Source organism: Ziziphus jujuba, chromosome 7 (genome assembly GCF_031755915.1).
Source record: "Ziziphus jujuba cultivar Dongzao chromosome 7, ASM3175591v1".
Taxonomy (NCBI): domain Eukaryota; kingdom Viridiplantae; phylum Streptophyta; class Magnoliopsida; order Rosales; family Rhamnaceae; genus Ziziphus; species Ziziphus jujuba.
The window spans coordinates 608,474-622,070 of NC_083385.1; the positions used below are offsets into that span (position 1 = coordinate 608,474).

General features: G+C 31.7%; 1 protein-coding gene across 3 annotated transcripts; it reads left to right on the top strand.

Annotated features, from left to right (window-relative positions):
* The first annotated feature begins 3,036 nt into the window (after positions 1-3,036).
* LOC107423993 (uncharacterized) lies at positions 3,037-10,745 on the top strand. Of its 3 annotated transcripts, XM_016033671.4 has the most exons (21): positions 3,037-3,404; positions 3,540-4,364; positions 4,443-4,524; positions 4,630-4,698; positions 4,780-4,978; positions 5,304-5,388; positions 5,750-5,872; positions 6,055-6,123; positions 6,250-6,331; positions 6,457-6,516; positions 6,625-6,677; positions 6,759-6,925; positions 7,387-7,570; positions 8,036-8,093; positions 8,187-8,243; positions 8,320-8,571; positions 8,814-8,875; positions 9,484-9,540; positions 9,643-9,736; positions 9,850-9,990; positions 10,194-10,745. In XM_016033671.4, the coding sequence occupies exons 2-21, from the start codon at positions 3,739-3,741 to the stop codon at positions 10,278-10,280; spliced, it is 2,607 nt and encodes an 868-aa protein (XP_015889157.3). In that variant the 5' UTR covers positions 3,037-3,404; positions 3,540-3,738; the 3' UTR covers positions 10,281-10,745. The 3 variants fall into 3 exon arrangements, with proteins under 3 accessions (XP_015889157.3, XP_015889154.3, XP_015889156.3); XM_016033668.4 differs by having other exon boundaries at positions 3,540-4,524; XM_016033670.4 differs by having other exon boundaries at positions 3,037-3,225; positions 3,540-4,524.
* The last annotated feature ends 2,852 nt before the right edge of the window (positions 10,746-13,597 follow it).

Genomic DNA, 13,597 nt, shown 5'->3' on the forward strand with positions numbered 1-13,597 from the left:
AAAAAGCAACTAATATGATTTAATTTGGATATTATGAAACTATAATATCAACATGTTAAATATTACCAAATATAGCAAATTTGACTTTTTTTTAATTCTTAAATGATGAAATTTTGCCATGGATCATTTTCCGTCGGTTGTCAATGGCAGCCAGCATTATATTTGGAATCGTTTCTAATAAAATTAAGCTAAAAAATGTCAATAGCAGCCAGTATTATATTTGGAATCATTTCTAATCAAATTAAGCTAAAAAAAGGGGCCACAATCCAACACTTTTTTATGGACAAATCCTATAAAAGCACTTATTATCCAAATTTAGAGTATTCAATGCCATTTCCTATAACTTAATACTAAATGCATTACATTGTAGAGTATTTATATTTGTGCAACTTTTTTGAGTTTCTCAAATATCTTAAACATTAAGCAGCAAAATTATAGTTTAGTGAATGAGCACTGTCCCTTTCATAAAAATGATTTTCTAACATACTGCAAGGACTTTTATCAATATAAGATAGCACAGATCATTCTTTAATCTATATATATTAAAAATTAGTTGGCCAAGCAATAATATATTATCATTTTTTAAAAATTTTCTTAACATACACATAACAAAAGAATCTCATTGATTATCCATATGATGTTTTGATCCATCAATCCTGTTATGTGTTAATGTATACACAAATTTGATACAAAAAGTTCAATAGGCTTATTAGGCTCAAAACGCATATTTGATTAAAATAAGTTATTTTTATACATTAAAAAAAAAAAAAGGCAGTTTCAATCTACTCAATGAGGCTTTGGGTTGATGAATGGTTTGGCTGGCACAAAGTTTATTGTGTAAATTTGAATTAATTTATTTTACGAAAAAATGATCCATTTGGAGTTTTTAATTTGCAAAGATAAAATAATATAAATTAAATTAAGTGATATTTTTCCTACAGAACCATTCCTACTACTTATTATTCGACGTATATATAGCTAGAAGCGGGATGACAGACTTGCAGATTCAACATGTTGTCCACGTATCTATCAATTTTATTTACAAATATTGAGGGTCTGTTTGACCATTTTGCATATATTATTTTACAAATCAAAAAATGAGGATGGTAAATTGAATTTTGTATTTTTAGAATTTAAAAACATGTTTAACAATTTTTTTATGAGAATAAAAATGACAAAATCATGTTTGGTAAATATATATCATGATATACACTATAAGGGAGAAAAATATTTCTTATTAAAAATAATAAATATAATCCATATTTATATACGTTAAATATGGTTTATATATATATAATAAATATTTTAAAAAGTGTTTCAATTTTTTTTTCAAATTTTATATTTTAAAAATAAATATCCAATATATTTTTGTTCATTTTTCGAAATGCAAAAACCATTTCGTAAAACGGTACCAAACTGACAAAGAAATAGAAAAACAAAAAAACAAAATAAATATTATTTAAAAATGATGAAGTATTTTATTGCCTTTTTTTTTGGTAATTAGGTAGTATTTTATAGCTCATCGTATAGAAGTGGGCATAGAAGATCTTTATTTGCTATATATAAATGGATGCAGAGATCGCCAAGCAGAAATTGAAAGACTATCAAGTGTTGCCGTTTTTTCTTCTTACCTTAATTGAATACCGGCTTAAGTGTTGCAGCTTTTTTTCTTATTTTTTTATTACTAATTTTTTGCTAAAAATTATTATTTATATGGTAAAATCATGTATACATTACATCGTTTCAATCTTTCCTTTTCCTTTTAATTTGGGAATGCAAAGATTTTAGTTAAGAGAAAATAAAAATTGTATAAAATTGCACTATACAAGCATTTTCAATAATATTATTTTAAGCTTATTTTAGTTTAAAAAAACTTACGGGATATTATTACTCTTCTTTTGAAAAAGGATTGTTTTTATTTTTGATAAATATTATTTTTATTTTTTTATTAAAATTTACTGGACTTTAGGAAAGTAATGTCTAATTAATATTATATTTTATATTTTACCACATCAATTTAATATAGAAGTTATATAATAAAACTATTTGAGAAGAGTTATTTTTTTAATTAAAAAATGGTTGAATATATTTTTTAATGTGATAAAAAAAAAAATAGCATTCCATACCATTATAGAAGCTTTTGGTATGTTTGGAGCCCGCACCATGGTGTTTTGCCGTACTAACATTGTATTACACTCTTGTTTGGCAGGCAAAAAGTGGTGCATTCATTGTGAGGATTGCTTTCCATAGCACCCTCTCATGCATTTTAATATATATTATGAATAATATAATTATTTAAGAAAATTTCATTAGTAATAATAAAAAGAAACTGAGTTTCTTTTTTTTAATCAATTTAATATACTTTTAACAATATAATTATCCAAAAATCACGTGAATAATAACAAAGAATTAATTTTTATATTTTAAATAATACAATAATTTAAAATAATTACATAAATAATAACAAAATCAATTTTATGCTTTTTTTTAATCATCAATTTTATGTTGATAAAATTAATTTTTATAAAAAATTATAATCTACGATATTCAATATTGTATATTAATAAAATATTATTATAACACGATTTTGCACAAAATGACTAGGACATAATTATAGAATATAATTATGCATGTCAGATGTAAGCAATTTTTATTTTCTTCAATATGTTGCATTTAGGATTTTTTTTTTTTTAAATAAAAAATTTTGAATGCTTTATTGATTTGAAACAAACATAAAATAAATCCGGTAAATCCGGTCCCCCGCCCCAGAAGAGATGGAGTTGATATTGATAAAAAGAAAAAGAAAAAAAGAACCAAAAAAAGAAAGAGGGAAATTATATTAAAAAAGGATTAAACTGTCCAAGAACCTCTTCCACGTGTCACCTAAAACCCAAAGTAAAGCAACAGAGGGTGGGTCCATGATTGCAGCGCAGCCATGCCACGTGGTGGAGAGTTAAAAGTCACCTAGTGTGGGACCCATGAGGTTTATCCACCTGTCTTCTGGTTCCTTCCATTTTGTAAAAGGCATTGCATTGTAAAACAGACTCTATCTCTTCCTCAAAAGTTGAATCTCAACCGCGAAACAAGCTTTTCGTTTAATTTCTCTCCTCGCAATCGTCTTTGCCGCTCTGCTAAAATTTTCCCTCTCTCTCTCTCTTTCTCTCTCTGTTTTCTCAATTCTCCTCCCTCCCAAAATAACTAAACCCTAACTCTCCCCACGCACAGGTACCTCTCACCTAAAAGTTTTTTCTCTCTCTCTCTCTTAATCTCAGATCTATTCGATTCCAGATTTCTTTTATCTCTTTACTACTTGGATCTCCCTTTTTTAACTTTCCTTCTGAATTTCTTTGATGCTCCGATTCTGGTGTATTTTCGATATTCATATAATTTATCGATACCAACAGGTACGCTTTTATTTGTTTCTCCTTTCTTTGAATCTTTCACCGTTTCTTCGAGTATTGTTTTTACCGCTTACTAGCACGATTCTAATGCGTCTCAATCTCAACTTCACTTCGGTTTTTTTATTTTTTATTTTTAAGGGTTTCTGCGGAACACCATCGTCTGCCAATTTTTGAATTGAATATCACAACGAATTTGTGGTCGGGCTTTTGAAGAAGGAAATTCAGCATAATAACCGTAAGCGAATTGTGCTGTGGTATCAATTATCATTCAGTTGTGCTTTTAGTTATTGAATGCTGTCTCAGAAGAGTATTGAGTCTCCGGTGAAGTTATTCCTGGATGGGAGAAGCAGTGGGGGAAGAGACGGTTTGTTTGGCTGTGTTAACAGATGGGGAAATGGAGAACGATAAGCCTTCGAAAACCAAAACGACCGAATTGAAGCGAGGTCATCATTTTCTTGAAGATAAAGATAATGGAGAAGCCGACCCATACCCATTTCCGAACAAGAAAATAGCAAAAGAAGTTTCAAATGATGATATACGCTCAGAAGTTACGAATCCTATAATTTCTCCGAAAGAGAATGCCTCCAGTTTTCAAGATATCACTAGCCAACCTGCTAAATTGACCAATTTAGAGTGCGGAGAAGTCACCTCTACTACGTGTCCCGGGAATTCAAGCTCAGAGGAGACCTTGAGCGATGGTGAGCCAAGTGGTAAACAAGATACTGAATCTCGAATTACTAACGATACGCGTGGTGCTACCTTGACGTCTCGCGTTGTACTGGAAATTCCCGAGCACGTCAGTTCATCTGGGATACGAAAAATTACTTTTAAATTCAGCAAAAGAAAGGATGACGAAGACGACAGCCATTCCTCAGCTGCTTTAGTACCTCAGCCTGTAACTGAATCTGATGACTTCGGTAGTGGCTCGTTTTATGTTCCTTCCAGAGAAATGGTTGATACAAGGTTTGCCGAAACCAGCAAATTTCATTTATGTACTCCCAATTTAGAATTGAAAATGTCTAAAAAGGTTGTTCCCAGCAGCTACCCTACAAATGTTAAGAAGCTCTTAGCGACGGGTATCCTTGATGGAGCTCGTGTGAAGTATATTTCTGCTACACCAGAGGTAAAGTAGAGACTTAATATGTCTTTGCCATGTGCTATTATTATTATTATTATTTACCGGGTTATTCTTTTGAGCCTTCTTATTGACTTTTTTAATGGTTGGCAGAAACAACTACAGGGAATCATAAGTGGCGGTGGGTATTTGTGTGGCTGTTCCTCATGCAATTTCTCCAATGTAAGGAGTCCGCGGCTTCGATTTTTTTGGGAATGTGCTTGTGCGTTTTCTGATAATTTAACTGTAAAATGTCATGTACAGGTACTGAGTGCATATGAGTTTGAACAGCATGCTGGTGTGAAGACTCGGCATCCTAATAATCACATATTCCTGGAGAATAGTAGGCCAATCTATAGCATCATTCAAGAACTGAAGACTGCTCCTCTCAGCATATTAGACGAAGTGATCAAAGACATTGCTGGTGCCTCTGTTAATGAGGAATACTTCCGGATTTGGAGAGGTGAAGCTAATTATCTGTTTCTTTTTACTCTTTTTATTTTTTTATTTTTTTTGGGGGATATAGTGGGGTTGGGGCAGGTATCTGATCCTTTTAACATATTTATTTTCGGTGGAGTTGGGATCGATATACCTGTATTTTTTGTAATGTACATTCATTTGGTTGCTTATTCTGGTCTTTGTCGAACAAATTCTTCATGAACTCCTGTAAGACTACAATATTAATGCCAAACTACATGAGAAAAGAAATAGGATGAAGGGATAAAAAGTTGGTGTGCTGCAATTTTAGAGCTAATTATTAAACTCTGTAGTTCTTTTGAATTGTGCAGCAACTCTTCAGCAAAGCAGTGGAATGGCTGAAGTGGATAAAAGGCATTACATGAAACTTCCAAAGTTGGCTCATACACCTGTAGGGTAAAGAGTTTCAACTTTTGACAATTAATGTTGGGGATGATAGTTCAGTAATTTTATTCTTTTTTCTTTGTCTCTTGAATAATATATCTGGTTCTTTGCATAGCATATGAACTACGGTAAAATGCATAAAATTTTGAGGACTAAATGGCAATCACACTAAAATTCAAAGTGTATGCAATATATTTACATTGGAATGTTTATGCTCAGCACTTCTTGTACTATTTTAAGTTTATATATATATATATATATAGTAGTTTCCAATTGTCTATTTAATAAGCAAGCTTGAGAGAGTGAAATATATTGTCTAGGGGGAATAATATGTTCTTGTGAACTAAAGGTACTGCTTTGCTTAAATTTGCAGCTGCTCTAATCTGGCTGCAGAAGATAGTTTTAGCCCTGCTTCGTATACTTGTGTGCAGAATGACTTGGTCAAAAGAGAAATACATGTGGAGAAAGTGGAGGAGCGGAAACGTTTAATGAAGAAGTTTGTTTCTCTCTCTCTCTCTCTCTCCTGTTATATTTTGGCCATCCTTGATGGTTGCTTCATTACTACCCAAGTTCTTGTGGAGAAGTCTTCCTATCTCCACAAATGTTTTACTGTCTTGGTTAATTCAGATGACATGCAGTGCTCTGTATATGAAACCTGACAATGTGCTGTTTCTTCAGACCAAGCTCCTACAGTTCTAACTCAGTTGTGCAACACAAGAAATCTGCTGACGGTGTCACCAAGAGAAGGTCTTGGCACCACACTTATCCTCCCATCTTGTTTAATATGCCTCATTTTAAATTGTGAATTTTTTTTTTTCTGTTTCAATTTATACAATTTTGGGCTTATCTAAATGCAAGCTCTTGGCTTTGTAGGGATAATGATCTTCACCGGTTATTATTTATGCCAAATGGACTTCCAGATGGAGCTGAGTTGGCATACTATGTTAAAGGACAGGTCTCTCTCCCTCCTCTCCCCCGGCGCCCCCTCTCTCCTTTTGAATTGGTTTTTTGACTTTGGTTTCATTTGGCAGTGGCTATGTTGTCTTTGAATTTACTTGATCTAATATTTGAATATTTCAGAAAATACTTCGTGGCTACAAGCAGGGAAATGGAATAGTCTGTAATTGCTGTAATAGGGAGGTAAAATTTTGAGTTGTACCGATTATGTTAAGTTTGCTGAATTCTACATTGTTTCATCCCTTTTCTTTCTCTAATATATTTTACATCTTTGTGTTTGAATATGAGCAGGTTAGTCCTTCTCAGTTTGAAGCTCATGCCGGGATGGCCGCCAGACGTCAACCGTGAGTAGCTTTAAAGAATTTCTCACTATCTGAGCAATTTAATGTGTCATACTGACATAATTCTTTGTGTTCATTTTGCAGCTATCGTCACATCTACATTTCCAATGGATTGACACTTCATGATATTGCTATTTCATTGGCTAATGGACAAAACCTTACTACTGGTGACAGTGACGATATGTGTGCAGCATGTGGAGATGGAGGCGATCTGATATTATGTAGTGGATGCCCTCGAGCATTTCATGCAGGTGGATATCTATTTTTGAATGATTAAATTCTTTCATATTTGGTAGTAGTTCATTTTGGAACTATTGATATGTTTTCCTGGCATGTTCAATCTTTATCAGATTTATTTCTCATTTTTTTAGTTGTACTTCAATTACACATGTGCCTTTGATTACCCTGGCACAAATTTTTACCTGAATAATAGTAATCTGACTGTAATTACCAACCATTGTTGTTCATGATTGAGTCTTAAATGTTGGCTTCTGTACCATCCACAATTTTAGTTAATGTTGTTGATTTGTAACGACTGATTTTTGATTTATTAACACTTCTACTAGCTTGTCATTATACTTGTTTAACATTTCAAATTGGATTAAAAAGGTTAATATTATATGCTGAATTCAATAGTGCATAGATACCTTTTAGGGGTTGTTGGGATTTGATGTTTTTTCACTTTTTGTTTCGCTAACTTTTTGCGCTGCAGCTTGTTTGGATTTTCAGAGGGTTCCAGAACATGATTGGCATTGTCCCGATTGTAAAGATAAATTTGATCCTGGTAAAAAAACTGCTGCTGGAGAATCTACGAATATTGCCAGACCAATTGTAATAAGGTTGACAAGAGTTGTAAAAGCACCTGGATTTGATATTGGTGGTTGTGTTGTTTGCAGGTTGGTTGGTCATTTCTTTAAAGTTAATTTTTCTAATTTGGAATTCATTTTTGTGAATTTTGGAATGTTATGAAACCCCCTTTTAGTTGGAAAAAGAAGTCATGGATTTTCTGGAAATGATTTAAACTAATTAATATGTTACCTGTAAAATGAGATCTTGGTGGAGTAGTGTTGAATATGCTATGCCATAAAGGTTCTTTATCTGAACAAATCTTTTGAAGTTTTATAGCTTCATGCTTAACATGGTTCCTTTTAGAGTTTGTTTACTGATAGATGGGTTTCCAATTTGTTGAAGATTTTATTCTACTTTCCATATTTGGAAGGTTTTCGTATGTTTAGTTACTGATTTCTTTCTCTTTTGTTGATTATTTCTTGTTACATTTTATGCCTTTGATGCTGTAACATGATGCAATTTCTTTTGTAATGATTGTTATTAGGATTTGACACTTATGTTATGTTTAATAGGGGCCACGACTTCAGTGCAGCGAAATTTGATGAGCGAACGGTTATGCTTTGTGACCAAGTAAGGCTTCAATATACACTCAATTTTATTTTTAAAAAAATTCCCCTTGGAAGATCTTTAATCCTATTAATCTTAATATTAATCTATGCTTAGTGTGAGAAGGAGTTTCATGTTGGTTGCTTGCGGAACACTGGATTATGTGATTTAAAAGTAAGTCTTATACTTTGTAAATATTTAATATTTATATATCTTGGAATACTTATTCTTCTATGGTATCATACTGCAGGAACTCCCCAAGGATAAGTGGTTTTGTTGTGATGACTGCAAGATGATTCATATGTCTCTTCAGCATTCAGTATCCATTGGAGCAGAGATAGTTCCACCTTCACTTTCATATGCAATGATCAGGAAGCATGCAGAGAGAGGATTATTTGTTGATGGAGCAATGGGTGATGATGTTCAATGGCGAATTTTAAGTGGAAAAAGTCGCTATCCTGAACATCTTCCCTTTCTTTCAAGGTCTGCTGCAATTTTTCGAGTAAGTCGTTATAAGGATAGAATTATTCTTCATCTTCTTAGTTGTCTTCTACAAAGCACTCAGTTAGGGTGCTTGCAGGCTAGTCTTTTCCTAACAACTTGTACTTTATAGTTGTAAACTTATGATGCTAATTTGTAACTATTTTACTTTATAGTTGTAAACTTATGATGCTAATTTGTAACTATTATTTTTCTTTGTTTTTTAATAAAACATTCTCTAATCATGTCTTGTGCAATTTACAGGAATGTTTTGATCCTATTGTTGCAAAATCTGGTCGTGATTTGATTCCTGTAATGGTCTATGGGTGAGTTAATCTTTTAATTTGTGCTTATCATTATGTTGCCCCCACTATAGTCAGTACCCAACGTCAGGCAACATGTTGCCTGACAGAGGTTTCCCGCAACATGTTGTTTGAAGTTGGGTGTGCACATCATGGAGGGGGACTGATGCATTCTATAGCAGAACTATATATATATATATATATATAGATATCTGATATATTGATATGTTTTTCCTTCACCAAAATCTTTGAATCAGTCTGACGTCTGCAAATACAAATAAATAAGAGGAATTTAGATTTTCTGATCTTCTGTCTTGAAGATTTAAACTTTTGTTAATCTTAATATTATTTGTTTTGATTTTGCCAACTTGAACTGCTGTTATAATTGAATCTCTTGGTTGTTATTTTTTATGAAACTCTGACAAACCTTACTATTTACCATTTTATTTAAGAAAAGTTATTGTACTTTTGTTCTCATGATCTAAATCTGTTCATGTTTGAACATCAGTAATTTCAGTCGCATGGTTCTAATTATGTTGTGTGGATTATGTACCAAGACTATTGACTATTTTCATATGCTTTTGTTATATATTTTCAATGTCTTTTAACATTTTCTTAAAACATATTTGCAGGAGAAACATATCTGGTCAGGAGTTTGGTGGAATGTATTGTGTAGTTTTAATTGTGAGGTATACCACTTTTTTGTTATTAGGTTTATTCTATTTGTGCTGTTGGTTTTGTTGTACGTCGTTCATTGGACAATTATCCATGTACATCTTATGGCTGCACAGGTCAATTGTTGTATCTGCTGGCCTTCTTAGGGTTTTTGGTCGGGAGGTCGCTGAGCTTCCTCTTGTGGCTACAAGTAGAGAACATCAAGGAAAAGTATGAATGCTGGACCAGAAATTTGCTGTCTTCTGTGTGTTAATACCTTTTTATCTTGTTTGAGTACAAGCACTTTAACACTAATATTAAACATTTTCGTTATTTTTTCACAGGGTTATTTTCAAGCATTATTTTCATGTATAGAGAAGTTGCTGTCTTCCTTGAATGTGGAAAATCTGGTGCTCCCTGCCGCTGAGGAAGCTGAGTCTATATGGACAAAGAAGTTTGGCTTCAAGAAGATGAGTGAGGAACGAGTAAGTTCGTTACATAACTTTGTTTCCAGTTGCGTGTTGATCTGAATATTTTATCCTGTGTTGTAGAATGAGTGACTGTAGTAGTCCAGATCATATAGATTGAAACCTTTACGGACATTCATAAAGATGAGTCTTACACATTGATAGCAAATAATTAAGTAAATACTTACAGTTGAATAATATTATTATGTTTTGCATATCAGTTGTCAAAGTATCTGAGGGAGGTTCAGTTGACAATATTCAAGGGAACTTCAATGCTAGAGAAGGTGGTGCAGCCAAGTACAGAATAACAATTTTAAGAATTCCACACTTTATTTTTGTTTTATTTTTTTAAAATTATTTTTCCTATTTTGTGATTCCTCTTTACTGTAATATTGCTGGTTTTCTTCTTCTTTTTTTTTTTTTTCTTTTTTTTTTGGCTGCCCCCCGCTTAATAGCGGTTAGCATTATTTCTGAGGATTTGTTTTGTTCTTGGACAGACTAGAAATGAAGAGTGGGTGAAGTAGGAAGGATAAGTGCATGTAAAAAAAAAAATTATAAAAAAAAAGAAAAAAAAAAAGAGAAGGTGAAAATGAGTGCATGCTGAATTTTTACTATGCATGCATATGAGCAATAAATTTCTATATATATATATATATATATTTCCTGTTATATAGTTAGTAATGTATTTACATGTAATTTCAATCTCATGTATAATGAATATTTTTCCTTTAGTTATTGGAATTTAGTCTATGTTAATCTTTGAACGCAGAAAAGGAATCGTTGCTGGGTTATTCTGATATTGTCATTATGTGTGGGCATTATGGTCATTGCATGCACGTGAAGGTTAAATTGACAAATAGCGTTAACAAACTTGGTCACCTCTTAGGCCTTGGTTCTCCAAGTTTAAAACTGATTTTCACATTTCAATGCCGTGCATTCCCTAAAAGAGTAGGAATAAGAACATCAATTTTCTTCATGCGATGATTCATGATCATTTTTCTGCTATTTGAGACTTTTTAAAAAAAAATAATAATAATAATAAAATAAAATTCTCTCCCCCATTCCAACTGGTCAAACTGCGATTCAAATTCTTGTGTTTTGATAGGTATAGCGCAATTCCTCAGGTTATAGTTATTTTTATGTTATAATGTTGATCGGGCATATTTCAGGAAGGTAAAGAAGCATCATCAGGTCCAGAACGTAAGAGATGCTAGATGGTGAGGGCAAATTTAAATTGCATGTTTGTATGTTTGTTGTGTGTCTGATCTTAAGCAAGAGGAGAGTGATAAGTTCAAATCATTTTTACTGTTAAAATTCCAATCTTTAAAATATGTATGTATATATATGTATTCAATCTTCTATTAAAATAATGAATTTTTCATCCAGATCCTTATTATAAAACTTTAAAACATTTAGATTGTTTTAAAGGATGAAATTTTAAAATATGTTTAAAATTTATATGAATACAGTATAACAGTTAAGAGGGTTTAAAAACTCAAGTGAACTTCTCAAAATTTATATAAATTTAAATGTATTTTCTATATATCAATGGGGCCCTTGCTTAGAAATTTTGCATTTAATCAAAATTCAAAATTTTGATACTGGCCGTGGAAGCTTATTAATAGTCCAAATTAGCTTTACCCCCAAATTTTGACGCTATTATCTTCCTCTCCTAGAATTCAAATCTCAGCTTGTAAATTTGCATTCTGATTCCTCCATTTAAAGAGAAAATGGTGGATGCCTCCACCATGAAAGCTCTGCAACCCTTTCTTTCTCCTACCTTGTACTGCTATTTTTGAATTTAGAGAAAGATTGGCATGCTTTTGAACTATAATAAAGGTCTTGCCTTCTATAACAGTGATGATGGAGTTTTGGCGGTGAATAGCTTCATATTTTGTTTCAATGTAGGAATGGAAGTGTGAATTTGAAGATTTAACCGTTAATATTAAAATTCTGCACTTTGGTTAAATTCAGAATTCCAGGACAAAACTTCATTATATATTAAGTCTTCTATCAGGAATTCCTATTTAATTAAGTCAATTATTATTTGAATTTAAATTGAAAATTTTATCTAAATAATTCTTAATGTCGCTATATAAAAATCTTTGATTTTATAAAATCAAGATTTTTTAATTAGAGAATTCTTGCATGTGGACTTAGGTTGTGCATCAAAGAACTTGGATAAAATAAACAAATAAATAAATCTTTGTAAAAGCAATCTTCATAACGTACCTATCTATTATGTCTGTCTGATGGTCTCTATTTTTTTTTTTTTGGGTTGTTTATTAATTTTCTTTTTCTTTTATATGATATCTAATTTATACAGTAATTTCACTGAATTTGTATTAAATATGAAGGAAATTAAGGTGAAGATTGAAGTTTAGGATTATCTTTATCTGAAATTTTACTGCATAAATTATGTATAATTTTGTGCGCGGAAAGTGATCCAGGGCGAAGACGTAAGTTTTGGGAAAACTAGAGCTGGGCCAATGATGAAAAGTAACTTGTAATCGATGTTAGTTTATAATATACGTATTGAGTGGGTATGAAGCAAGAAATCATAATTAAAATTTTTAGAACGTTTGTAAGTTCCGAAAAATTTTCAGCTGCTCTGCAAAAAGAAAAAGTGATGGGTAATTAAAGCAAAACAAATCAACAGAGAAACAAAACCAATAGGAAACTAACCAATATATCTTTATATGTATATATTTGGATTATACATACAGGAAATGGGGTTAAAATGCGGACATCTCAATTTTTTAATTTGAAAATAAATTGGAGTTTATTATTTAGAATGGTTCAATAATATATAATTAATATAATAAATACATATAATATTCAATAGTTCTAAATAATTAAATCTATTTTATTTTCAAATTAAAAAATTAACGAAGTTCTCCGATTACATATGTGGAAGCTCTCTTTCATAGAGTAATGCTATGTTCTGCTCACATTCAAATTGGAAATATATTGATATATTAAATATTGAATGCCGTATTTAAATTAATAATTTAATATTACAAGGTGTTGGACATAAAGTGGTTGAATATTTCAGCAAAAATACTTAATATATTATGAATTCACCAAAGGAAAAAAAAAAAAAAAAAAAAGGAGAAATGAAAAACAAGAGTATTATAATTATGAATTTATGTGGCTAGAGCCTCGAGCTGAAGAGATAGAAGGCCAAATGGATAATATCAAATGGGTTCTGGATGGGTCTGAATCTGATCACCTACTTTCGTGCTCAGAGAAAGTCAGAAGCCAGACAGTGTTATCAAATTTTCAATTATCACCATCCACATACAGTGTCGGTTTATAATATATGTCTCCTCCGCCTCCCTTCTTTCTGCCAGTATCACGTGAGCCACGTGACACCGCCATACCTTGATTAATATTTCATCATCTTCACATATACTAATACCTAGTGCTACGCTTTTTTTTTTTGGTTACTGAAAAAATACGATCCCTCTCAATTTTATTATTATTATTATTTTTTTCATTCGTTTGTATTGAATCCAAATTCTCAATTTAGTTGGCCACCCACACCATATTGCATCAATATCAAATCTACACATAATTATTAATTAAACGCACATGCATACATCTATTTACATATAATATATAC